Here is a 25,140-nt window from a genome sequence, read left to right as displayed (position 1 = left end):
CAGATGTTAAAGACACACATGAACAAACTAAATGAAATCGGTAATCTAATAAGAAACTTAAAAATTGCAAAAGGCATCTAAACAAACATATTAGTGCTAATATGAGAGTCCTTATTTTGTCATTTCTTAATTTGAGAATTAGTAGAGAAGATAATCCAAGTTTGAATTTGGAGGCTTGAGCATCTACCTCCAAGTCAAAATGAACAATCTCTGGTCTAATGTTTTTAATTGACAAACCTTAGTACAAGAAAGGTTATCATATATGTCATTATTGAAACAAATTGACAGATGCAACATCCAGCTAGAACAGTTGCTTTTCCTTTTCTGGATACCTTTTCATTTTATCTAATCCCAAAAATCTTAACTGGATTTGTCTGGCTGCCCACATAATTTAAGGACAAAAACCTTAATTTAAGTATATATAAAATGACTAATTTAAGTGCATACAATTTAAGAAATAAACAAATAATTTCTGTATTAACATCCACACCACACTGCCTTCATTAATTAAAACAATGTAATTAAAAACCTCCTTAAAGGGCTCCTGGGTGGCTCGGTTGGTTAAGCGACTGCCTTTGGCTCAGGTCATGATCCTGGAGTCCAGGGATCAAGTCCCACATCGGGCTCCATGCTCAGCAGGGAATCTGCTTCTCCCTCTGACCCTCTTCCCTCTCATACTCTCTGTCTCTCATTCTCTCTCTCTCAAATAAATAAATAAAATCTTTAAAAAAAATAAAAAAATAAAAATAAAAACCTCCTTAAGAAGAATCACAGGGCAGTACCTTTTTGTATTTCTTGATTTCTGTTTGTTTAGATAGATTATATCAATAGCAAGTTAAACATTTTCTTTATTATTTCTAGAGTATTTTGCAAACTTTTTTTTTAATATGGAAAGTAAAAACGAAAGAGAAACAAAAGTAGTCCTATACAACTTTGTTTATCCAACTTGCTAAGATGTTAAAAGATACCAGTCTATAAAAACTAGAAGGGCAGAGGCTGGGGAGTAAGGGAATTAGGAAGAGGTTGGTAAAAGGGTAGAAACTTTCAGCTACCAGATGAATACTGTCTGAGGATCTAATGGTTAACGTGGTGACTGTAATTGATAACATGGTAATGAATAATTGAAATTTGCTAAGAGAGTAAAACTTAGGGACGCCTGGGTGGCTCAGTCAGTTAGGGTTAAGCGTCTGCCTTCGGCTCAGGTCATGATCCCAGAGTCCTGGGATCCAACCCGCATCAGGCTCGCTGCTCAGCGGGGAGCCTGCTTCTCCCTCTGCCTGACGCTCCCCCTGTTGTTCTCTCTCTCCCTCTGAAAAATAAATAAATAAAATCCTTTTTAAAGTTTTTTTTAAGATTTTTATTTATTTATTGAGAGAGAGAGAGAGCATGAGAGGGAGAGGCAGACTCCCCGCCGAAAAGGGAGCCCAATGCGGGACTCGATCCCGAGACTCCAAGATCATGACCTGAGCGGAAGGCAGTCACTCAACCAACTGAGCCACCCAGGCGCCCATAAAATCTTTTTTTTTTTTTAAGAGAAAGAAAAACTTAAATGTTTTTACCAAAAAAAAAAGACATATGTGAGGTGATAGATGTGTTAATTAAGCAGATAGGAGGAATACTTTCACAATGTTTACGTTTATCAAATCATCAGGATATATACTTTAAATATCTTCCAATTTTGTCGATTTTATCTCATTGAAAGTGAAAATGAAGGGAACCTCACTTATAACACTCTAGAACTTGATCAATGCCATGTTATCCAGTACTTTATAGGCAGAACGTGGTCCTAAAGGCTTATTTGTTGTTACATTCTATTTTGAAACAATTTATGGTTTTCAAGGACACTTTAAAAAATTCCAGGCAGTTATTAGTTTATACAGGGTTGCCCATGTTTGGTTTTTAGAAATTAAGACTGTCACCTCTGAAAGACTATTGATACGCACACATATGCATGTGCGTGCACACACAGGGGAAAACACTAATTCATGACATTTACTTTTAAGTGAATAGAATTTTTTTTTTCAATCAGGTCCTTTAACTTCTGTATCTGTGAAATATAAAAACTTTGCTCCTTCATACAAAATCTTGATTTTCAGGGATGTAGAACACAAAAGGAATTTAAATGCCTATTGCTACAGGTTAATCACTTAAAACAGAAGCTGTAAAATCTGAGTGGGTATTCCAGTTCTTCCATTTATCAGCTGGCTCGCAGTGTACAAGTGACTCAGCTTCCTCCTTGGTAAAATGAGATTAGTGTTATGTGTTTATATCATAACAGTCTTTTAAGGATCAAACAAAATTATGATTTGAGAAGTGTTCTGTAAGCTGTAGGGCATTAAACAAATTTAAGGTGTTTTTAAATAATAATTTTATCTAATTGAGAAATTTTGATTTATGCCAGATAGTATTTCTAACAGAGAGTCTGATCTCTATGCACAGGTCCCACTTTGGAACCATATATTTAATCAATAGGAAGTCAAGTGTCTTTCTGCTCACCTCTCTGACAGATTAGCAACCTGTAAGAAAAAGGTCTACAGTCAGAGTCATGCTGTATTAGGTGGACAGTGTAATCACTAGGACAATTCTTAATACAAAGAAAGTGGAAACATGAGTCTGAAGAGGGGAACTATCAAAGGTACTCTTTATCAAGAGTGAAACTTTGAAATCCATCTATTTAAGATTAATCACTATTCTTTTAGTTAAGCTGTTGTCATCTCTAACTTTTCCTGAGTAGAAAATAATCTACACTTCCAACTAAGTTATTCATGGTCCAATTTGTTCTCAGAATACTATAATAGGCTTTGTGAAGATAAGTTTTATAATAGGGATTTAACATAGTGAGAAGCCAAGACACAGAGGCCTTCAAACACAAAGAGTATATATGTGTATAAATTGCTCATCCCCTCCCCCTCTTCTTCCCCTCACCCTTGTCCCCTCTCCCAAAATGACACTCACCCCTACTTAAAATCTAATTTTTACAAAGGATTCAGATGAAATGCCAGCTCAACAACTTCACAGTACAATTGGTTTAGCTACTGCAGTGTTGCTTGGGAGCTATTTTTAACAGCGTTGGGGAAAGGGGGAACCTTCAAGTAAAGCACCCCCAGAAGAAGGAATGCTGGGAAGGGTTTTAGGAAAGAGAAACGTTCAAAATCTTCCCTCTTGGCAGCTCCATCTTGCTTGATGACCACATTTACATACTGAGTTCACAGGCTAGAACTCTCAAAGAGAACTCTACTTTCCTGGAGAAAATAAAACTTTCAGGGTGGCATCCTGGAAAAAAAAAAGGAGGAAAAAGAAAGAATCACTGATGATTTATATACATTATTTTTTTTTCAAGCTTTTGGCATCTTAAACTACTGAAAATACATAGTTAATTCAGAGACACTATTAATTTATTGGTTTTTTCCCCTTTTGTGCTTTAAGAGCTAACCTTCCATATTTATAATTTTTAATCTCATTTGTATCCAAATAGGTATATCGGCTCTTTGTTTTACAAAGTAACAAGGTACTTGGCCAGTTGGTGCAGGTGCGTCTTCATTCTAAGGTTCCTAATTTTCCCATTTTAAACATATCAGGACACACACACACATAATTTAGTATTTAAAATCCGAGAAACTCTCTATTAATGTATTTTAATAACTAGCTTCTCTTTCTGTATATGTTACATCTCTGCTGTGCCTATTTCATTGCAAGCCAGGCTATCTTATTTGCATATTTGTAACAAAGTATATAAAAGGAGAAAGATGCCTGGTTTGAGTATTTATATTCAAAACTTTCCTTAGATTAAGAAAATCCTACAAATCACATAAAAATTATGTAACAAATATCTATTTTAAACTTTTCTTTACAAAGAAAGATTTCTTAAGTTGCTTTTTAATGTGCTTTTAACAATTTCTAGCACTCACACCTCCTTACTTGCTTTCCAAACTGTTTACACTGTCCCCAATAACACTCAGCAGAAAGCTGTCATTCCTGGCTAAATCCTTACTTAGCGTGGATGCTATGCTTCCGTGAGACAGGGTCAGGGGGTCAAAATAGATTTTGGAGGCCACCTGGAGAGTCCAGGCCATGAACTGACTCAAAAAATTTATATCAGAGCCGGAATAGTCCACCTCCCAGGGTCAGATCTGGCCTGACACTCCAACTGCAGGCTGGGGCATGCTAGCCGGAGCTCCGAGAGAGGCCAGAGTGGTTGACCCTGCTAGCTGACCTCTTCAAACTTCAGGAGAATTTTTTTGGCAGTTACCACGGTGACTGGGTACTCTAAAAGCTTATCCTTCTTACTGAAAGGAGGAAAAAAAATTAGGAAAAAATATGTTAAAACCTACCTTGCAGAGATGCCTCTCACAGTTAAAGTTTAAAAAAAAATTGAGGGAGTTCTAAATTGTGTATGTCTTTGATATTGATTTCTACTGCTGTCCTAAAGAAATTGGAATTTCTAAGGTCTTTCAAGCCACAAAATTCACATTTGGAACAGATACTGCTTTTTTTTTTTCCTTACCAATAGCTGACAATTTGAATAATGTATTAAAATACTTTCTAAACAACGTAATTTACTTGGAATATCTAATAACTCTCTGCTTTTCTTTGAGAATAATCAGCTTTGAAATAAGACCCATCATAAATGCTAATCTATTAGGGAAAAAATACTGTAACTAAATAATCATTTTTGCCTCAAAAATAAACTCAATATTTTTTTCTGAAAGAAAAGTGTCCATTTTTGCTTAACTTGAAATAATAAAATTAGAAGAAAAGCAAGGGGCTATTACCCTTATTATATATTCTATCTTTTACCAAGTGACTTTATAAAAATAATGTGTACATGAAAAACAACATCGCAAAAATAATTTACTATAACAAAAGAAGGCAGGGAGGAAAAAATGCAATGTGCACTTTATTTTAGAGCCATGCACATTAAAGCTAAAAAAGCCATAGCATATTCGTCCATATTAATATCAAATGCTAATTTGTCTTAAAGTTCCACAACAATAGAAAGACTTATAAATTAAAATTTAATTCCCCATGGGGTAAACCTATACACATTTTAAGACTTTACTAGTTGCTTTTTGGTGACAGATTGTAATACAAAATACTTTAAAATGGCTCCTATATGTGACTTGAAATTAGACGAGAATTGCAATAACTTAGAAGGATAATATTCTTTGATCATAACAATACTTGCTTTTAAAAATGCCTATGTACTATACAGTGATTTTTTTGTAAAGCAAAACCAATGACTCTTAGTGTTGCTGCTGCTCCAGCCCTCCCTTAATTTTCCCATCTACTTTGTACATGACTGAGGTCCTAGATGCCTTGAAAAGGCTTTCTCCAGCATCTGGGTGCTGGGTGTGTGTGTGTGTGTGTGTGTGTGTGTGTGTGTGTGTGTGTGTGTGTGTGTGAGTGTGTGAGCATGAGCGCACAAATGATGAAGCAAGGGTGAGCGGGAGAGTGGATTTGCATTTTAAAAATCAGTGGCTATATAACAAAACAATGTCTTTGGTCTAAATATTATTTCTCATCTTGACTCTAAGCCAAGAAAAAAGAAAAGATGAATTATAGAAATGTAGTAACTGACACTCCAAAAATGAATACTGATTCATTTCAAATTTCAGAGGTATGTTCTAACCTAATCTTGAATGTTCATTTTACTGTGACCTATTTCCCCCATTCTGTAATCACCACTAAATTCTTAGAACAGACTGGACATAAAGGCAAGGATCTGTTAATTAATCTTAATTTTTAAGAAACAAAATATAATTCAGGATATAAATTCCTTTCTTGCCTTGTTCTCAAAACAGCTAGTAAAAGGGAAGATCAGAGACTATTTTGACGAGGTGATTTTGTCATGTGATCCAACTGCACTTTGCTAAAACACAGGTCTTTCAACTAGATGGTGTGGTTCTTGCCATCGCAAAGTGGGCAACCAGGTTGGTGAGTCATTACAACTGTGGTACCAGCTCATTCTCTATGATGAACTCAAATTGTCCTTCCCAGTTGGGAACTCTTGGCAAGCTTCCCTAAAGACCCAGAGGCTGGCAAAGTATGAGGAACTATCCAATAGGAAATGAGGTCCTCCTCAGGTTTTGAAAAGAGATGATAGAAAGTCTTAAAATGAGGCAAGCCAGACCAGAATCTCCTAAACCACAAGCCTTATCTTGAGTGAAACATTATTTCTAAGTTGGATCTGAAAAGGAAAAGAAGTTTAAGTGTAACACAATGGTTCATTTGTATGCGAGAAAACAATGCCAAGTCTCTTAGCTTGATTTCCTCTAGTCAAATTTAGGATCTTTTAGGAAAAAAACAAAAATCATTTGTCAATCTTCTGTATAAACTTTTACTGAAAGGATGATGAAATAGATATTTTATTCAGTAACTCATAGACCTAGATCTTTTCTTAGGTTGAAAATTCACAAGTATGTCACAGGACTACAGAATCTAGGGACTGAGAAGGTCCTAAGAGATGACCTAGTCTTAGCTTTTTACTTTCTCTATGTGAAATCCGAAGCCCCAAACCACGAACTGCCATGCATACCAACTATTAGTTACATGCCTAAACTGGGACCTAGATCCTGCTTGGCATTTCCAGCCTAGTGTGTTCTCTACTACAATATGTGGCCCCTTCATAGCGGAAAAGAATATTGGAAGTCCACACCAACAGACATATTCAAAGCCTCGGGGATACAGTTAATCTGAGACCATGGTATAAAATGATTGTAAAACTCATTCACGTTGCACTTTCAGGAAACAACTTTAGATAGCACGTGAGCAGAAATTCTACAAAATCAGGTAGTAAAGCAATAAAATAATACGTGTTATAGGAAGCTTCAAAGTTCTTAGGGACTCCTGTCTGGTGGTAACAAGGGCATGTTGTTAATATTATTTCTCCAGCTAATTGTTTTTATTGATTTGTTATGGCTAGTAAGCACTGATTGATTTTCTTAGAACTGGTACAGAGCTCCACTCTGCCAGGTCTGTAACTAAAGACCAAGAGGCAGGGCTTTGGGTATCAGTCTATCTAGGTTTCCAGTGGTATGAAAGAAATCTGTCCAAAAAATCACAGACTGTATAAGATACCCCAGCTGCCAGTCCGGAAAGGGCTTAATCTGGTCTTTCTTTAACATTTCCCTAATTTACTTCAGTTTTAACTTGTATCTATTAGGATCAGTAGATCCTGAAAATTAAATAAATAGAAGCCTATAGAAAAATGTGGAATTCATTGCTGATACCCCAAGCTGCCACTTTGTAGCTGCATCCAGTTGTAACACTTATTCTCTATACCATGTATTTTTCAGCACTGCCCCCAAATTCTCCTATTAACTTGTCATGGCATTTGTGAGATCATGATTTAATTCTGAGAATTTGCCTCTGGGCCCCAGAGGAAAAAAGAGCAAGGGATAAAAATTTAAGGGGAGGATTAAAAAGCACCAGGTATGCTGAGGAGCCAATGGTTTCATAGGAAAGAAAGCTGGTATTTAGGAAGATGGTCATACGTGATTAAGAGGTGAAGGCAATAGGAGTCAGGTACCTAACTGCCACCTAGAATTTCAAAGAAATGCTGTATTCTTTCCATCTATTCCAATGGGGGGCATCTTTGGTACTAATTGCAGGGAACGAAAAACACTACTCTGAGGTTGGGTCTGAACAATGTTTGTTTGGCAACTCTCAGTCAAAGCTCCAGAAGAAGCTCAGCCACCCCACTTTGCCCATGCGCATCTATTGTTCTGTTTCTCAAAACACTTTAGAAACCCTCCTCTTGACCCAGAAGCTGACTTCTCCACCCAAAGGAGAAAGAGCTGTTAAAGGAAGCTTTTTGACAGAAGGGAACTTGCTGATAGAGAAATATTTTTCCTCTTGGAATCAAGGCTGAGAGGCCAGCGAGCTGAGCCGGCAGAAGAAAGTCAGTGAGGAGTTGGAAGATTAAAGAGTGAGAACTTTCCACTTGGTTCTGAGCTCCACCCCCAGGACCAGACTGGCTGTGCTTCAGGGGCAATGTGGATGACAAAAATGCTAGTTCCCTTTCCCAGCTTCTTAACCTGCCTTTACACTGTCCCAGAGCTGTTCCTTCCGTCCAAGTGGGCACAGCAGTCCAGCCCGGACACGATGCCCTGAACCGCTCCTGGGAGCGGGCTCTGAAGCAACTTTGACCAGGGCCTGCCTGCTCCCAGGACAGGGCCATGTGAAAAAAGGCCTACTCTTTTGGCATCTTTCATAGGCTCCTTGGGAAATTGTTAAAGACGGAAATTTTGAAATTGAATTTTAATGATTATCAGCAAAGAGGGGCGAGGCACGGCAGCTGCTTCATCTGCAGGACAGCCCAGCCCCTTGGCCACCACACCCACCAGGCCAACAAGAGGAAGGGAAAAGGAGGGGCATGAAGGTGAAAGTTTCCATTTTCGAATAAGGGCCCTGGCCCTGGGCATTGGAGTCATCCGCATCCACAAATACAAAAGAAGTGGCAAACAAAACAAAACAAAAAATGGTAACTTCAGGTCTCAGTCCCAGGTTGCTCACCTGAACTGTGGGCCCAACAACAGGGCCCTTGGGGGCGGGGGGTGAGGGACCCTTTTGTGAAGGAACTCGAGAGAAGGGCAGAGTTTTTTAACAGGAGGTGGAACCAGTTTCTTCCCTGGATCTTCATGGCTCATGTGCTGGGAGGGACTGGAGTCAGATGAATGTTCCTTTTTTTCCCTCTTCTACCTGCCATTTCTCAGTGAGAAGCGGGCCACGGGAAAGTGCGCTCCCACCACCAGTTTCCTAATCCTCAAACTCCAGTGCTTAAGAGTGAAACTTCACGAAAAGTTATTGCCAGCGACAAATTTGGGCTGACAAATTGTCAATAATCACGCCTTCAAACTGCTGGATGGCTTTCAGGCTATAAAGAAGCAGATGCACAGAGGTGGGGGGCGCAGGATGCCGGAACCACCCAGTGCATACTTTTCCAGGTTTGCCCCCCCACCAGGCCATGCTCTGCCCCCCAACAAGCGAATGCGTCTGTTCAGTTCGGGACTGCAGGGCGCCTACCAGCCGGCTCGAGCCCTTGCTCTTTCTTCCTGTTGCTCACACAGGCTGCTCCCAGGGAAACCTCTCTCTACCCTTTCCTCCAATTAACCCTTCTGGGTGCGTGTGTCTGTGGTCTCAAGCGCCCTTGATTTACAGTCGTGTTACCCGAGTTTTCTTTTGTTTGAAATGCTGGACCCGCAAGACCTTGGCATGTGTTGGACGTCTAGTTACTTCTGCATGCCTGTCTGTATCCTGAGACAGAGAAAATTATTAGGAATTGACGCTCAAGATAAATAATAGTGATGTTTTTATCTGTGGATGCATTGGAAGAATGTGTGCATATTAATTCATTTCAGAACTTAAGAGAGATCTGAAAAAGATCTTTCAAAGTGCTTCTATGTTATCACCTCTATAAACATCGCCCCACCCAACACAGACACACATTCACAAAAGCACCCTTTGATTTTTTTTTTTTTAACATTCTGGACTCTGTGTTTTAAATTTGGAAACAACTGTAAATGCATACATTGATCTAAACATGACTTTCTATGTAAGATATGATTTCTTTGAGGTTTACAAATCCAGTTACTAATCATAAGATTTCAGATTAAATTATCAGTCACAGCCCTCCTAGAAGGTTGATTTAGCTACAAAAGTTTGGGTTCACAATTTAATTCACTCTTCTTCTTTCTCCAACTTGAGTTTAAATTTCTTTTTAAAAACACAACACAGCACTTGAATTAAGGGTCTTCTTGTTAAACTGGAGGCTTTTCTCATTTCCCTGAACTCCATAAATGAACTGCATTGTCATATAATCGATAAGAAAAACTCAGCTGTCACAGGTCCTACGCAACCCCTCACCACAGAAATAACATGATCTGGCATTTCTGAGTTTGAAAAATGTGCTATTTGGATGACATGAGACCAAAACTACTACCCAGACAGCATAAATGTCAGAGTTTCTATGAATGGCTGAGGACTGATTTGCTGAGACCAAGGAGATATGAGAATAGGCTTCTCTGCTGGTTAGAGACCAAGTGCTCCCTTTTTTCTTCCACCAACAGGAAGTCTGAGTATTGGGATCTAGGACTTGAGGCTATTTTTAAGTTCATCTATGTTTGTTTGCTCTTCTAGAGTTTATAACAGAATTTCAAACAGGTGTTTTTCTCTCCAAACCTATAAGCAATTCAGATTTGGATTTTGGAGTTAAAATCTGAAACTAAATGTCCAACAGTTTCAAAACCTATCCTTTGAAGTCCTGGATCCTTCCCATCAATGTGAAAGGGAGTTCTGCAGTATATAAATCCTTCGGCTCAAAAGTAACTGGCATCTGATTTTAAGTAGCAGCAACCCATAAATCTCTGGCAAGATGTTTCTCTGCCTCAACGTCACTGTATTTTGCTGTGCTCCCAGCCTTCTCTACAATCTGCCACCTACAAATGCTGCCATGAAGAAGACATAATCGTTCCTTATCCGTATCCGCTCCCTTTAACTATGATCTACTACTCTGGACTTTTAACTCAATGACTTGTTTCATCTTGGGTTTTCTTTTTTTTTTTTAAGTGGTACTGGGCAGCCTTACTGTGGAATCTATCCTGCTCGGTAGGTTAGATTATGTGATAAACATGTTAATTTATCTCAGGAAGAACCTTGCTAGGAAGCCTCATGAACGTGGCATACTACAAATCATTTACACATAAGGTGAAAAGTATTCTGACTCATGAATTTGCTCTGTCAGCAAGCTGATGTAGAAAATATTAGTTATACTTAGCCTACCCGGACCCATCTATGTGAAGAAAAGTACTAGAGGGGATCAAACAGCAGCAAGCTAGGTGAGACAAATTCAGTTTACAATGCCAAAGCATAGGTACGTAAAACTTCTCTTTTGTAAAACTAAAGCTGTTGGAGCCTGCATTTCCCACATCTACCATCACTAAGATCTTTGGGATAAACCAAGAAACACCACTTCTAATTAGTTCATTTGTCATCAGAGAACCACTGCATCCAGCCAGGTATTTTGCTCCTATTCAACCCTAGAAGAAAACGGGACAACATGTGCTATTATAAAAAGCTCAGCATTCAGTGCCAACATTTCAAATTGGCCTCATTTTACAAGATCTCAGAAGCCCCCAACTCATTCAGACTATGTCTTGGCAACCTTGCTCTAGCCCCAAACAGGACTGTAACACAGTCGAGTTTATCCATTATCATAGTTCACAGGCTTCTCCATAGCTGCGAGTTGACATTTGGAACTCGTGTCACGCAGAAGGGGTGAAAAACCCTCTAGGAACCGAGTCACTGATTTCCAAAGTAAATGCCATAGGTGGGTGGGAGGAGGAGGTAGCAGGGGTCAGGGAAAGGAAAGAACTAGGTACGGGATAACCAGGCTGTGAGTGACCTAGCTGATGTCCACCAAAGGCAGGTAACTGACGAAAAGAGTTCTCTTCTGGGATACATGAGTGTCTGAATTTACCTTATTATAATTACGGGAAATGACTTATCTCATCCCACTCCTATATGCCACACGGAAGAGTCTTATTTATTTATTTATTTACTTACTTACCTACTTATTTTAGAAATATGGCACATTAAACTATCTTGTCCTTGATTCCCAAGACATAAACCACATGAGGTCAATATCACAAATTGTAGAATTTGCCTAAGTTCTTAATCACACAGTGCAGAGATATGATACACTGGGTACGGAAGCTGTATGGGACAACCCCAGTGTACATGGTTCTAAAATTCTAAGTTGTTCATTTCTGTCTATACTTGCATACCCCCCCAAAAAAACACCCACAGGAAATATTTCTTTCCCTTACTCTCTGCAATCTAAACTTAAGAGTACACAAACCATGAGCTGGAGGTAACTGCTTCTTTGCAGTGCTATTTATGAAACACTTACCTTTTTTTTTTCTCTCCCTAGACACCGCCCCCCCAACCCCACCAAGGCACTGAGCAGTGCACTCTGCTGCTACCCAGCTAGGTCTGAGAGAAAAGGTGGGGGGGTTGAGAGCACATCTTTGCCACTGCAGCGCTCTTGCCACCAGCACCTGCTTTCTCACCAGTTCACCAAGCTCCCTCTCGGCTTCATTTCACAAACATTCTGGGTCTCCATTTATCTGTTAAAATGGCCCAGGGTGTTTGCCAGGAGTATTGTGCCACCATCGCTGGCACATTTTGTCTGTCATTACACAAAGCATTCTAAAAAGCTATTTCCAACCCTGAAAATATACTCTTACTACAGAAGTCATTACATTAGCATAACAAGCACCAAGTTCCAAGATGGTAATTTGGTTATAGATCTGAAATCCTTCCTGTTCCATCAGTTAGATGTCCAGGGATGCTGTGACCCTCCCTGTTGCCACCACAGTCTGGGTCAGTGGACCACCACCCCCCTACCCCTCGAAGGAAGTTCTGCTGGGGTGAACAGTTTGTCCTTGGGAACTCAGACTAGGATGGAAGTTTCAAGTTTCACCTGCCCACGTTGGGACATTTCTTAAAGAACCAAGATACCTCTATCTCTCTTTTCTCCCCCCCTCTTTTGGTACCCTTCTTTGACTGAGAAAGTATGTCTTAAATGATATTCCTCCACAGGTGTCTCATTGGACATAGACAGATATCAGGATTTCACTTGTAGGCAATACACTTTTTGGTTCTTTTGTTGGGGGTGGAGTTTGGGAAATTCGACCTCAGTCCGCCCGCCCGGCCAGTTGTGGGGGTGCAGATGAGCTGCCACTCTGAGGAGGCCCGGATGGTGGTGGTGGTGGTAAGGGTCAGCAGGGTTGAGATGTATTCAAATGTTAATTTACACCTGAAAAGACTGGCAGTCACCCACATGGGGGGTGACTGGAGTTTCTCAGGAATCCTGGCCTTAAGTGTTTCTTTGGGAAAGATGAAAGTTGAAATGGAGAAGAAATGCAGCCTAAAAGTTATGGGAGCAGCAAGAAGGGAGGGAGCAGGGACAGCCTTGATGAGTTAAAGGAAGTTTATGTAGCCACCAGTTATAAATCTATTTTCAACGTTCCTTTTCCAGTGTAGTTTTAAGGTACAACAGAGGGGTGGTAATTTCCTCTTTCCTACATATTTGGAGATTGTCTATTGAATCCAAAAATATTTATGTGGAAATAAGAAGGAGGAATTAGCCTTATTTTTTTTTTCTGCCATTGGGATGGGTTTCCTTGTTTTGCATAGTCTTTCTGTTTAACAACTGCTACCTACCCTGCTTAGTGGACTCCCGAAGCACCTCAGGAGTAACTAAGAAAGGAAAACCTTCTACATTCCAACACTGCCTCTAACCTCAAACATAGTAAAGGGTTCATTCAAGACCCCAGGACCACACTGAGGCATTAATTAGGCTGATGAAATCCATCGAAATGTATGAATTCAGCATAATCAAGTTTCTACCGCAGACTATCGTTAAGGAATACGTGAGCAGCTGGGAGAATAGAAAGTACTGTTAGAGTTAAGTCATGCATGTAATTGAGTATATTTAACATAACCATTTTAATGATCAGTGATTAAAAGTGCATCTTACTTAAATGGTATATCCTCTGCAATTTGTTCGTATCAACTCGATAATATTCTCAAAAGGAAAAAGTAGGGATACAAATTTCTAAACAAGATCTTTTTTGAGTTTGTGGGGGGAAGCAGGAAAGCGAACTGAAAGGGGGGGGAAAGCAGCTTTTGCGTGCAAACAGCTCCACCAGTGTGATATAAATTAATCACTGTTTTAGGCATCTCTGTGCTCAGTTCAAAGTATTAGGAATATATAACAAGTGATTTTCTTTCATTCCCTCAAAAAGAATGTATTTCATTAAAGATGCTTTCTTAGTCCAACAAGATTATTTTTAAAATCTCAAATCCTACTGATTTTAAGAGCTTTTCTTAGGAACCTGGGAAGTTCACCTTTCGGATTCTTCTTCCAACCTGTAGGGTTGGCTTATCTTAGTGGAATTTGCCTTTGTGAAGACAGCACTGGGAAGAAGAGAGACAGCCTCACAAGTCAAGAGATGTACCCCCACACCCGCTGGATATGGCAGTCTAGGGCCATAGCCAGAAGCCCTCACAGGGAAATGAACTGTTCGGATCAGCTAGGGGCCTGACCAAGAGCCCACGCGTTTAGAGGCAGACTCGGCTGTGCTCTATTCACATGGACCTGGCCAGATAAATGAAGTAATTGTGGAGCCGTGCATAAACCAGCACAACTCTTTTTGTTGTGGTTTCTCAGCTTTTGTGTGCAAAACACGCAAATTACGATTATCCAGGAAAGAAGAGGTGGATCCAGATCTACAGGTAGAAGTGTGCAATCCCACAATATCTACACATCTATGCAGGCATTATAAAAAGTGAGGGTTTAAGAGGAGGATGCAGTTGGCCTAGTTCCCAAAAGTTGCCACACGGGGCTCTTTTTATCTCCTTTCACCCCTGCCCCCATCTTACAGAGACCAACCTATTCCCCCACTCAAAATAGGGTTTGAAGAATGGCACATCTTGAATGTCTGGGCATTGCACCGTAACTTTTACCAACCGGAGAGTGAGAAAAGGAAGGCACAACCGCACAGAAGTGTATTGGAACATACTATCTGCCTGTTGGCCAACAAGACAAAAATATTTTAAGGGGAAATTCATTTTGAAGCCTTCCTTTCACCCAGAAGCGTGTCTTCCTTGGCTTGGAGGGACAGCTCTTGGGAAATCAGGTCTCTCAAGGAGCTCTTCCGCACCCAATGTATAGTCTATAAATATAGTGTAATAGTCATGCCAGGGGTAGTCAGTGCAAGAGAATCTGCAGTCTTGAAAGCATCTTTTTCTTCTGGCTATGGTGGCACTTAAATGATAATGCGAGCAATGGAGCTAGGAGATTTATATCTTTTGGAAAGTAGGGCGAGCCAGATGGTAATAGCGTCATTAACACACAAACTTGGGATGTGCAAGTGAAGCTTGAAATTGGGAAAGAGATCGGGAGAACAAAGGGGGCTGCTGTTGAAAGGCTACCCCTCTCCTGCCGGCCAAAGCTAAGAGCCTCTTGGTACTGGGGTCTGCTCCTGCCCGGAGCTGGATAATAAACGACAGCTCTCCCCCTCCCCTGTTGTGACTTAGAAAACACCGAGAAAACTTTTGCAATAGGCAAATGTGGCACTTATTTATGTGTAACCCTTTGTAGTCTGAAGTGGCAGGAATGGGTCTTTAATTCAACTGCACTCCCACCCTCCACCCCCTACCCTAGTTTGATAAGCTCTTGCAATTGTTGACATTTATTTTATGAAATCAAAGTGCCGCTTGTTGCACGTTTCAGACAAAAGTTCCTTTTCCTCCCCTTATGTAAGCATTCTAAGTAAATATTAAAGGTTGAACAGCACCACCTTTTTTCATTTTGGTGATGGGGGTTGGTGCGGAGGTGTTGGTGGGGGGAGGTAAACTCCGGAGTTTTACTTTGGAAAGTCTTAATGTTTAAGTTAAACTCCCACTTGTCTGAACAGATGTAACTCAGAACAGAGAAGGCATTAAGACAAGATTAACAATGGCATTAATAGTAATAATGCATGTTTATAATAAACACCCACACAAACATTTATAAACAGGGAGGGCAGTTTGGAACTAAAGAAAACAAAATTAATATCTTCGTTCTCCTTTCTATTAACTCAATGTATATATGCGTGTATATATCATATATATGATATATATCTATGGCTTCTGGGAAGACAGCAAAAGTAACGGTCATTAAGTATTGAATGGCTTGAGTGATGCCTGTTAGCGACTAAAAGTTGACGATGTCTAAACTAAAATCGAACGTTTTTCTTTTTCTTCTTAAAAAAAAAAAAATACTAGAGCTCTTTAAAAGCCCGGAGGACTTACCCTCAAGGCATTATTCAGAGAAAAACTGAGACTGGCCGTTCGTCACAGGCAATTGTAAAGGGTTTCAAAGGGCCGATCAAACGATCGCCAGAGTAATCTACATTCAAGTCCGGATGGTGGTGTTACGGCACACACCTGCGGGGTGTTTGCTGTCCGTGCCCCTCGCCGAGCTACAAATCATCATTAAAGCGAGCTGCTTAAGCTTCTTCCCAGCTTCTAGACAAGAGTTACTTGGGACAGTTCACTTTGATATTGCTACAGCTCGCAATTGACAAGCAAGCTATTTTGGAGCTCGAGCCCGAGCCCACACCCTAGTGAGCGCGGCAAAGTCAGGAGGGTGGCGTGGTGGCGATGGGGGGAGGTGAGCAATTGTAAAAGTCTGTTTCTCCAATTTCCTGATCAGAATCACCACGAGAATGTATAGGAATCCAGGTTAGAAGCAGCTGAAACCCGCCTCGAGCTTTCTGCTCAGGGTTCTTCCAAAACTTCTTCACTGCCTTGCCACAACTTTGAGCCGCCTCAGACCCCAGTCACCATCTCACGACCTCAGTTTCTCTCCTCTCCCCTACATACACACCCTGGGGCCAGCACACTCCCTCGAGTGCAGGATCACGTTTTTCTCGACCAGGACCGAGATCTAGTTTTGAAACTTTCACTTTTGGTTCATTCGTTTGGGATTACATGCCCCCTTTCAATGCCGACCGGCCCTCACTGCCCTAACTTTGAGAGACAGAGAAAAAAAAAAAATCTGTTATTGGGTAGAATGGGACGTAGGGGCCGGACAGCTGGAGGCGGGGGAACGGGAGGAATGTCGGTTTCTCTCTGCTGCCTGCCTGGGTGTCTGCAAGCCCTCGGCAATCCGTGTGTTCCCCACTTGGGGGGCGGAGAGGGGGAATAACCGGCTGCCGGTGATGCCAAGATCAACACTCGGAGTGAATGTATCAATAGACCAATTTTTTTGCTCCCACCGCGAGCTTTCTCCTTTCAACCCGGAGTAGAGTTGTCTGCGCTGCGCAAGACGCAACAGCACGGTAGCGTCCGGAAAAAGAGGGCGCTAGATGCGGGAGGCGCGAATATGGAAATTAACTCATTAGGAAGGGGTGTGGTTACCGCGTAGCCCCCTCCTCCATCCCTTCCTTTCTCCCTTGCTGCCACCGTCCCAGCTTGCTAAATATGAGATTCCAAACAAACAAATAAAGCAGAAGCTGACTACGCAGCCCCAGATCAAACACGCTCCAGATAATTCGCTTCTCTCAGCGCTGCGGCCAGACCTACGGCGCAGCGCGGGCCCCTAACGCCCGTCAGTAGCTTCAGCTTCCCCTCCTCGCCGGCGCCGGCTTCCGCGCGTCTGAAAGCTAGGGCCCGCCGCGGCGTTTCGAAGGCACAGCACGTGGCCCTGACGCCCGGTTTGGTAAACGTTTTAAAACATCAGACGAACGCTTCCACCAATATGGTAACCCTCTGAGGGCCTCTGCTGATCTCAGAGGTTCTCTTCTAGAAGGTGCCTGGAGGGGAGGATGGTGGTGTTGTCTGGGTGAAAAAGCCCAAACTAGAAAGTACTGTTCCAGACTGCCCGGCAGGGAGCTTTTCCCGTGGCGCGGCACCCTTAGTGCAGGGAAGGGTAGGGCGTGAGTAGACCGGCTGGAACCATGGGTGAGCACCGGGGTCGATCTGAGCGTTAAAGACCCGGGTTGAGATATCATTAACCAGGGACCAAGTGCCCAAGAGTGAGAGCGAGGGGGTTAGAAAATCTAGGATGCGTAATTTTGTGTCCAAGTAAAATGTTTGGGGGGGGGGCGGGACATAAGAAAGAAACAAGACGCAAAACCTCTCACCTCCCCCTCCCAGCCACTCTGCCTCCAAGTCCTCAAACCTTGTCTCTGTGGAGGGCCGGAGGGAGGAAAATTGTACTTTTATGGTTTTTCTTCCTGCATGGCCCGCCTCCCCGGCCCTGCTCCCTGCCCAGCGCTCCCCCAGCTGCGGGCTCCTTGGAGGAAGGCCGCCCAGTCCCCTCATCTCCCGCTGCCTGCAGGCCACCGAGCCTCAAAGCGCGCATTGTCCAGCGGGGGCGGGGAGGCCATCGGGCCCCTGGAGAAGAATAACACTGCGCCCAACTCCTGTTAGGGAAAGTTTCCTAATGCACTCCTTGTGGTAAAATACACTTTTAACGGGGCGGGGAATGGGGGTGAGAATAAGTTTTGAAAAACCATTGCCCTCCCTCAATTCCTCGACTCTTTCCCCTTGTCACTTTTTACGTTCTCAGAAAGGGGGGAGAGTGAACCGGAAAGAAATTGGAAGGTGGCCGAAAATGTGGACAAGACTCTATAACCGTCCATGTGATGCTTTTAAAAAATGCCGGTGGGAAGAGAGAAGGGGGATGTCTCCACCCAGGTCTGGGCCGAGGACAGCTGCACGGTGCGCGGGGGGTGAGGGGAGAGGGGCCCCGAGGGCGCGTGTGCAGGCGAAGCATTTCGCACCTCCTGTTTATCTTAGAAGCGAGGCGGGGACAGGGGGGGAGCGAATTGTTCTGTCTCCCGACAGGCAGTGGAAGTTGAATAAAATGGAGAGGCGGGCAAACGCAAAAACAAAACCTGCTGTAGACTCCGAGTCTCTCTCCTCGACCCGAGTTCCAAATGGTGGGGGGTTCTCCAGTTGCTAAAGACTCCGAAATCTTAAGACCCCAGAGACAGCGGTCCTCCAGCGACGGCAAAAGCTTGTGATAGAGAACTGTTAGAATTGAGGCTTTGGGGGCAAATGTGATTAATCTTTCATTCGAGCAGCGGGGGCCCATTCCTTCCAAGAGTTGCCGGTCTGCATTTGAGGGGTCTGTAGGTTTCGTCTGCTCTTCCAGGCATTTGCAAAATAACGGCTTGTGTCCCTTGCAAAACTCTGCCTGAAACAAATATATTCCAAGACACTGCACTGGTGAATCCGTTTTAAAAATCAAATCAAAACAAAATAAGACTTTTTAAAAAGCCCCAGGGCAGGTACTCTCGATGTCCAACAACCAAAGTGACCGACGGGGAGCATTAGTGGTTGTGGCTCTTTGGGAGTTGCGCTAATTTGGTGTGTGGACTCAATGCCTTAATGCTAAATCGGCAATATAAAGGGCTGAAGAGCAAGCCCGATAAAAAGCTCTAATTGCTACTGGAAGATTTAGGTGGTTGCTAGGATCTGAGGACCACCATCGCCACAAAAAACCTCCAATAGAGTGTTTGGGCTGTGTGTATGGGGGTTGGGGGGTAGAGTTTCTACGGCGAATAGTGCCCACATCTGCTGGAACTTCCATATCTAAGCTGTTCATTTACGGGAGCCAACTTATGAAATCTCCACAATTAGATCTTCATTGTTCTTCCTCCACAACACTGTCTAGAAAGAAAAGGTCTTCTCGGTCGGGGCCAATCCAACGAAGCGTTTGACGTTATTAAATAATAAAGCGATTGTGATTTACATTGTTGTTCAGAAAAAAAGGCCAATTATCCACTGTTATGTTGCCATAAAGATCATATTAACTCGAATTAGTAATCAAACAATATGCAAGCGTTTAAAAAAGTACAGCCGAACTGGGTGACAGCTACCGCGACGTCTTCACTTTCACCAGCGAACCCACCCGCGCCGGCAGCCCGAGCGAGAGAGGCAGTCGCCGCAGACCCGAAAGGCGGGAGAGAGCAGCAAAGTGGTGATTAACGGTCTCCAGTGTTAATTATTCTCAATTAATCCCGAACAGTGCAAACCTTCCCCGGTTCCCTGGAAGTTCCCCGGTTTGGGATGCTCTGAGAATGCCGCCTTTCTGGGAGGGGTTTATAAGAATTCCGGAAGAGGCAATCGCAATGCAAGTGTACCTGTGAGCGATAGGGTAGGGGTGTAGGTGTGTGTGCGGGAGGTTCGCTGCCCTTCCCAGAGCCTCGTGTGCACCCCGAGGCAGGTGCCTGGGGCGGGCAAGGCCCGCAGCGTCCTTGCACCCCTAGTGAATCTTGCGTCCTCTCTCCTCAAATCACTCTCTCTCGCCCTCTGTTATTAGGTTTATAACTCTTTGCCCACTTAAATTTGTGCAGCCAACCAAGGAAATCTAAATAGGTTTGAGTCGCCCCTTGGGTACAGAATGGAGGCTTTAATAAGAAAGATTAATTGTGGGTGTGTAACCTGCCAGAAGACGCGGCAGCTATCAAGTAGCGGAGGGCAGTGTGTCGAGGGGAGGGAGATGCCTCTCTTTTAGGCCCAGGCTTTAGTAGGCGCCGCAGGCATACTTAACGCAGGCCACTCGACAACTCCTTGCAGTCACAAGCGAAGGACTCCAAAGAGATGGTAAGACCCATCTCTCCCGTGTTATTTGAGGTTTTAAAGAACTTGGCCTTTATTCGCCCTGCACGCCAAATCCCCATGCCCTGCGCCCCGCCGGACCCTGGACTCTCTGCCTCCACGCGCGAGGTGGGGAGTTGTGGGGGAATGCCGTGCCCGCTGCCCTGGGAGGTCTGCCTATTCCCACCCCCACCTACTGAACAATGTCTAGGCGAATGATAAAAAAGGTTTTGCTCCAAGGGCTAGAAAGTTGATTTTTTGTTGCCACGATGAAAAATATGTCCGGCTACATTTTTTTTTTATGTGTATATATATATATATATGTATATATATATATAAGCAAACAGGGATCAATTTTCCTCGGCGCGATGCTTCAGTCCCGGCACAGAGGGAAATCAGGCAGGGGCAGGGCGGTTGGGATCTCTCCCCGCGCTGCGGCGGCGCCGGGGGAACAGTCCTAGCAGCACAGCCCTTTCCTCGCCCCTCCCTCTTTCTACTAAGTGTTCGGATCCCAGACTGTGAGTTGGCGAAGGGGGTGGGGGCGCAGAGGAATAGGAACCCGGTGGGGGTGGCGGGAAGAAGGGATTGATTAGAATAGTTTCTCTAGTAGCGTTTCCTCCTTGGACAATTCCACTCAAAACTCGAGGCACCAAGGCCCGAGTTTAAACAAATGTAAAATGAATCTTCAGAAGGTCCAGCCCTTGCAGCGGTGGGACAGCCAAAGGGTGGTCGCATCTTTGTCCAGAGTTTTGAAACAGTTGCTGCCTTTCCTAACTCCGTTCTCTATCTCCCACCCCTCTCCCCAGTAAAACCAATTCAAAAGGGGACAGACTCCACTCCACAAGATTAATGTCCGTTCATTTGCAGGATTAACCCTCTCACGAACCATAATAAAATACTAGAGGCCTTTTAAATTTAAATAAATACATAAAATCTGTGCCTTCTCTCTTTTCCTGTTTGGTCTCTCTTGGGACATCAGCAAACATCTCTTGGAACCTAAAAGTCGGTCTCAGAAGAACTTTTAACGCAGAGTTTTCAGATCATCTGGGGGCTGTTGAAGGCATTGGCCTTGGTAGAGAGTGGAGAGACCAGCTAACTTTAAATATCTATAGCTTTACATTTTGATTTGGAACTCACGATTAAAAATCTATTTGTTCCTTCCAGGGCTGAGCAGATTTCAATGTTGGTCATAGGAGCCACAAAATGTTCATTAAAGGAACCTAACCAAGGCTACTGTATGGCCACTTTGTGAACTCAGAACTATGGATGGGGGGAAAAGTATGAAAGTGTGAGTTGATGTCACGCTGGCTGTCAGTGTGTGGTCTATTGTGGAGAATGGTGCTTTTTGACTGAACAGAGGGAGCCCCCCTCCCCCCTTCCCCAGCTCTACTGCACCTGCACTGGATGAGGGAGTCCCTGCCATTCAGCCCATCGCAGATTGTTCAAACAGAAGACATCTCTGACAGCACTCAATTCATTACATTTCTTCCTGCTTTTCAAACCAACACACACACACAAAATGAGTATTGCCAGCCAGTGACAGCCAAAAAAAAAAAAAAAAATCTTAAAATACTTTATATGCAGCTAATTTGGAAGCTCACACAACTAACCATGAAATATTTTGTATCCTTAACTTGTAAAGCTTCTTGAAAAAAGATTACCTGATTTTTCCTATTAAAAACATACCTCCATAGTTTATATGGGGATAGTAAGTTTGTAGAAAGACACTGCAGCATGGCGCAGGAAGTTTCAATAGGAATGGAAGCAGAAACATGCAAAAGAGAAAAGCCCTGATTTATCTTATCAAAAGGGCCGGCTTGAAATGCATTCATAATTTATGCCGGTGAAGCAGCTTGCTAATAGAGGTGGGGTACCCAAGAGCCAGGGGCAGGCTGTGAGAGAAGCAGGAGAGGGTAGTAAGGGAGGCATCGAGGCTGAAGTGTGAGCTAAACATTTAAATCTATTTCCTAACAACGAAGTCTTCCCCCCATATGCTCAGGTTTATTTTGCCATCTTAGATTCCAAGATGTTTTTGCACCATTTCACAAAGCTGATGAGAGAGTGTTTAGAAAGCTGATGAGAGAGTGTTCGTCTAGTTTAACAGAAGTTGGGGTAAACAAACTCTCACAAGGAAAACTTGATTTTAAGATATTTTCCCTGGAGGTGGGAAGAAGGGGGAAACAAAGAAAGGGAAGAAGACTTTGAGCAGGAGAAGACAGGCTTGCCACTTAGTATTTCAGACTGATTAAACTGTAATGTTATGCAATAACCCAGATTTGAACTGTTAAGTGTGATAGTCAAATCGACCTGGATGTGAGTTGATACTGAATTGACTGCATGTGAAATATTGGCCAATTCTCAGCAAATCATTAGTCTGTTAGATCCTGGACCAATATCAAAACAAGGTCTAGTTTCCAGCACCCCTCCCATTGGACGGGCGTTCAATGAATTAAGTTGATTTGCAAAGAAAACTTGGGAAGTACGTCTTCTGGAAATGCTGAGGTGCTTTCAACCAACTAATAATTCTATCCATTTCACAGAGTCCACAGACCAAATGTCTTCCCTCTTGTCTACATTTTCTTCCAAGAAGTTCTCTCAGCAATACTTTCTCGTTTCTAAAATGACTATAAAACGCTACACAAATCATTAGGAGTGGCAGGGGACAGAGAAAATGGAAATGGCATAGCAATGGCAAGCCAGAAGCAACTGTCCTAACTATGGCTCTGTATAGAACCAGAAAACTCTTGGAAGTCCAATTCTTAACCCACTGCTGAAACTTACATAGGGCCAAATAGAATAAAGCTACGGTGTACTTTGTAAAGGCTTTTGGTGTGATCTGCATAAAGAAGCATAAAACAAAACGACAAAAACCCCCAACTCATTCAGACCTCACAACAAACTCTAGCTAGCAAATCAAATTACAGAGGCACACACACTTAGAAGCGTTTGCTGCGAGCTCGGGTGGTGTGGTGATGGATATTGCGTGAGTGACTGTCTACATGCTTTTAAAACTGGCTAGTCGTGTGTTTGCTTATGCTCTGGGGGACAAGAGCCTCAAAAGCTGGGGCTGGGTAGTGGGAACGGTGACCGGCTCCACTGGCCTCGCCCTGCAGTGTACGGATTGCCCTTTCTGGAACACTCAAACGAATCATTCCATCCCTGAGGCCCTGCAGACCCTGACGTCACGAGATGGGGGTGGGGGCGCAGTCCCACTTCTGGCCTGGCCGCCAGCGATAAGAACCCTTGGGAAGAATTCACCGCTCCTTTTAATACAGTAATTATTTTTCTGCTTTCTGAGGGTGGGGGCGGCTCCTGCCCAGAATGCCGGTCTCCTTCCCTTCAAGAAGATGCCCGGGGATGGCAAGTTTGCCGGAGAACTTCCTAGGCGAACCCTAAGCCAGGAAGAGAACTGGCAAAGGAAGCAGGGTGGTCTGAACAAGGCTAATTTCACCTCCTAAGGCCAGAAAGGGGACCCGAATTTCTGTATTATCTCTAGAGTCCAAAATGGGAATCTCTTGCCTTCCCTACCACCTAATTCCGCTGGACAGTAAGAAAAGTAATAGCTATCAATGAATCCTATTTTGTGTCAGTGGCTTTGTACTCATCTTCTGCCAGGTAAAGATGTATTATCCCTATTTTACAAATGGAAGATGGATGCATCCTCCATTCCTACCTACTCTGATCCTAGAGGGGCCCAATATTCCGGGAAGCCCAAATCGCTCCTGTAGTTTCCCCACAGCCACGCCAATCCACTGCCCCTGGCTTCAGAAAGTACTGAGAGCTCGATTACTAATGCTGAGCCTTGGCACCAAACAAGGACAAACAACCTTTTAAAAGTAAAGGCCTGGGGTGAGAGGCCAGAGGAAAGCAGAACTTGAGTAGAATAGTCTCTGACTGGGGAAGTCTGGGGCCTAGAACCATCTTTGGGGTCACGAGGTCAACATGGAGAGGGCTAGGGCTGGGGTGCAGGACGTAGAGAACTCTGGAGAAGCAAGGGCCTGAAACACCTCCGGAGGCATTCCAGACTGGCGCGACACGGGACCGTCCAGGGCTGAGAGAGGAAATCGGGCCGTTTTGGCAGGGTCCGGGCGGAGAAAACTCGAGCCCTACGCAGCACCTTCCCAGGGAGCCCCATGGGGGGCCTTGGCTAGGGCCACGGTGACGTCAGGTCCCCGGCCTCAGCTTCCATCTGCCCGCGCCTCGGCTCCGGCGCGGGCTGCGGCGGGCTCCCCAGGGCAGGCGGGGGGGTGGGGGGTGGGGGGTGGGCCGCGCGCTCCCGGCCCTGCGTCGCGCCCGGCACGGAAACCCAAGAGAGGAAGGCAAATGATAGTTCAAAGCGCCGAAATCTTTCCTAACAGTGCACACTTCATTCTGTGCACGCAGGCAGACGAGGGTAATGTAACGAACGACTCCTTGAAGCTTTTAAATCACCTGACACTTCTTTGCAAAGTAGAGCAAGCACCTCAAGTCCAAAAGCCCAGAAGCAGCAAATATCTTTGCGTCCTGAAATGAGAGGACGTTCTACTTGCTTTTGAAGAGAAACTGAGTACACCACTCAGGGAATCGGAAATATAACCATTACACACCAAAATATAAAATAAAATCCATCTAGACCTGCATACAGAAAGAGAGCTCTGCCATGGGAAATCTTGGCCTTGTCTTAGCAAGCCATCCTCCCAGAGAAGTCTCACAGTTAGAATAAGAAAGTCAAGTCCATTATTTCCTGAAGGCTATAGAAGCAAAACATAAAAACTGAAAACAAGAATTGTAAAACTGGCCAGCATTGTGAGAAGGAACAGCAGTTACAAGTCTCCCTGGGTGATATCAGAAGCAGGTTTCCAGGGAAGTTTTTAATAGAAAATAACTATGAGAGACACCAAACAAATTCTCTGGTTTGGGCAATTTCTCTGTCTTTGGAAAGCTCCTTCCACAGCTGCTTACTCTAGAACTCCAGAGGCTGTGTCCCTTTGGATTTTATCCACA

General features: G+C 43.5%; 1 protein-coding gene across 3 annotated transcripts in view; it reads right to left on the bottom strand.

The window, feature by feature from the left end:
• Positions 1-2,028: 2,028 nt before the first annotated feature.
• Positions 2,029-25,140, bottom strand: part of LOC113916824 — a 507,068-nt gene continuing 483,956 nt past the window's right edge. For all 3 annotated transcript variants that reach the window (XR_003518048.2, XR_003518047.2, XM_027583874.2), the window contains one exon: positions 2,029-3,273. Coding sequence is in view for 1 of the 3 variants with exons in the window: in XM_027583874.2 (XP_027439675.1) it covers positions 3,235-3,273 (39 nt within the window). In the remaining 2 variants the exon portion in view is untranslated. The remainder of the gene's footprint in view (positions 3,274-25,140) is intronic.

This window comes from Zalophus californianus, chromosome 1 (assembly GCF_009762305.2).
Source record: "Zalophus californianus isolate mZalCal1 chromosome 1, mZalCal1.pri.v2, whole genome shotgun sequence".
NCBI lineage: Eukaryota > Metazoa > Chordata > Mammalia > Carnivora > Otariidae > Zalophus > Zalophus californianus.
Note: the sequence above shows the minus strand (reverse complement) of the source record. Positions and strands in the feature narration are given on the sequence as shown.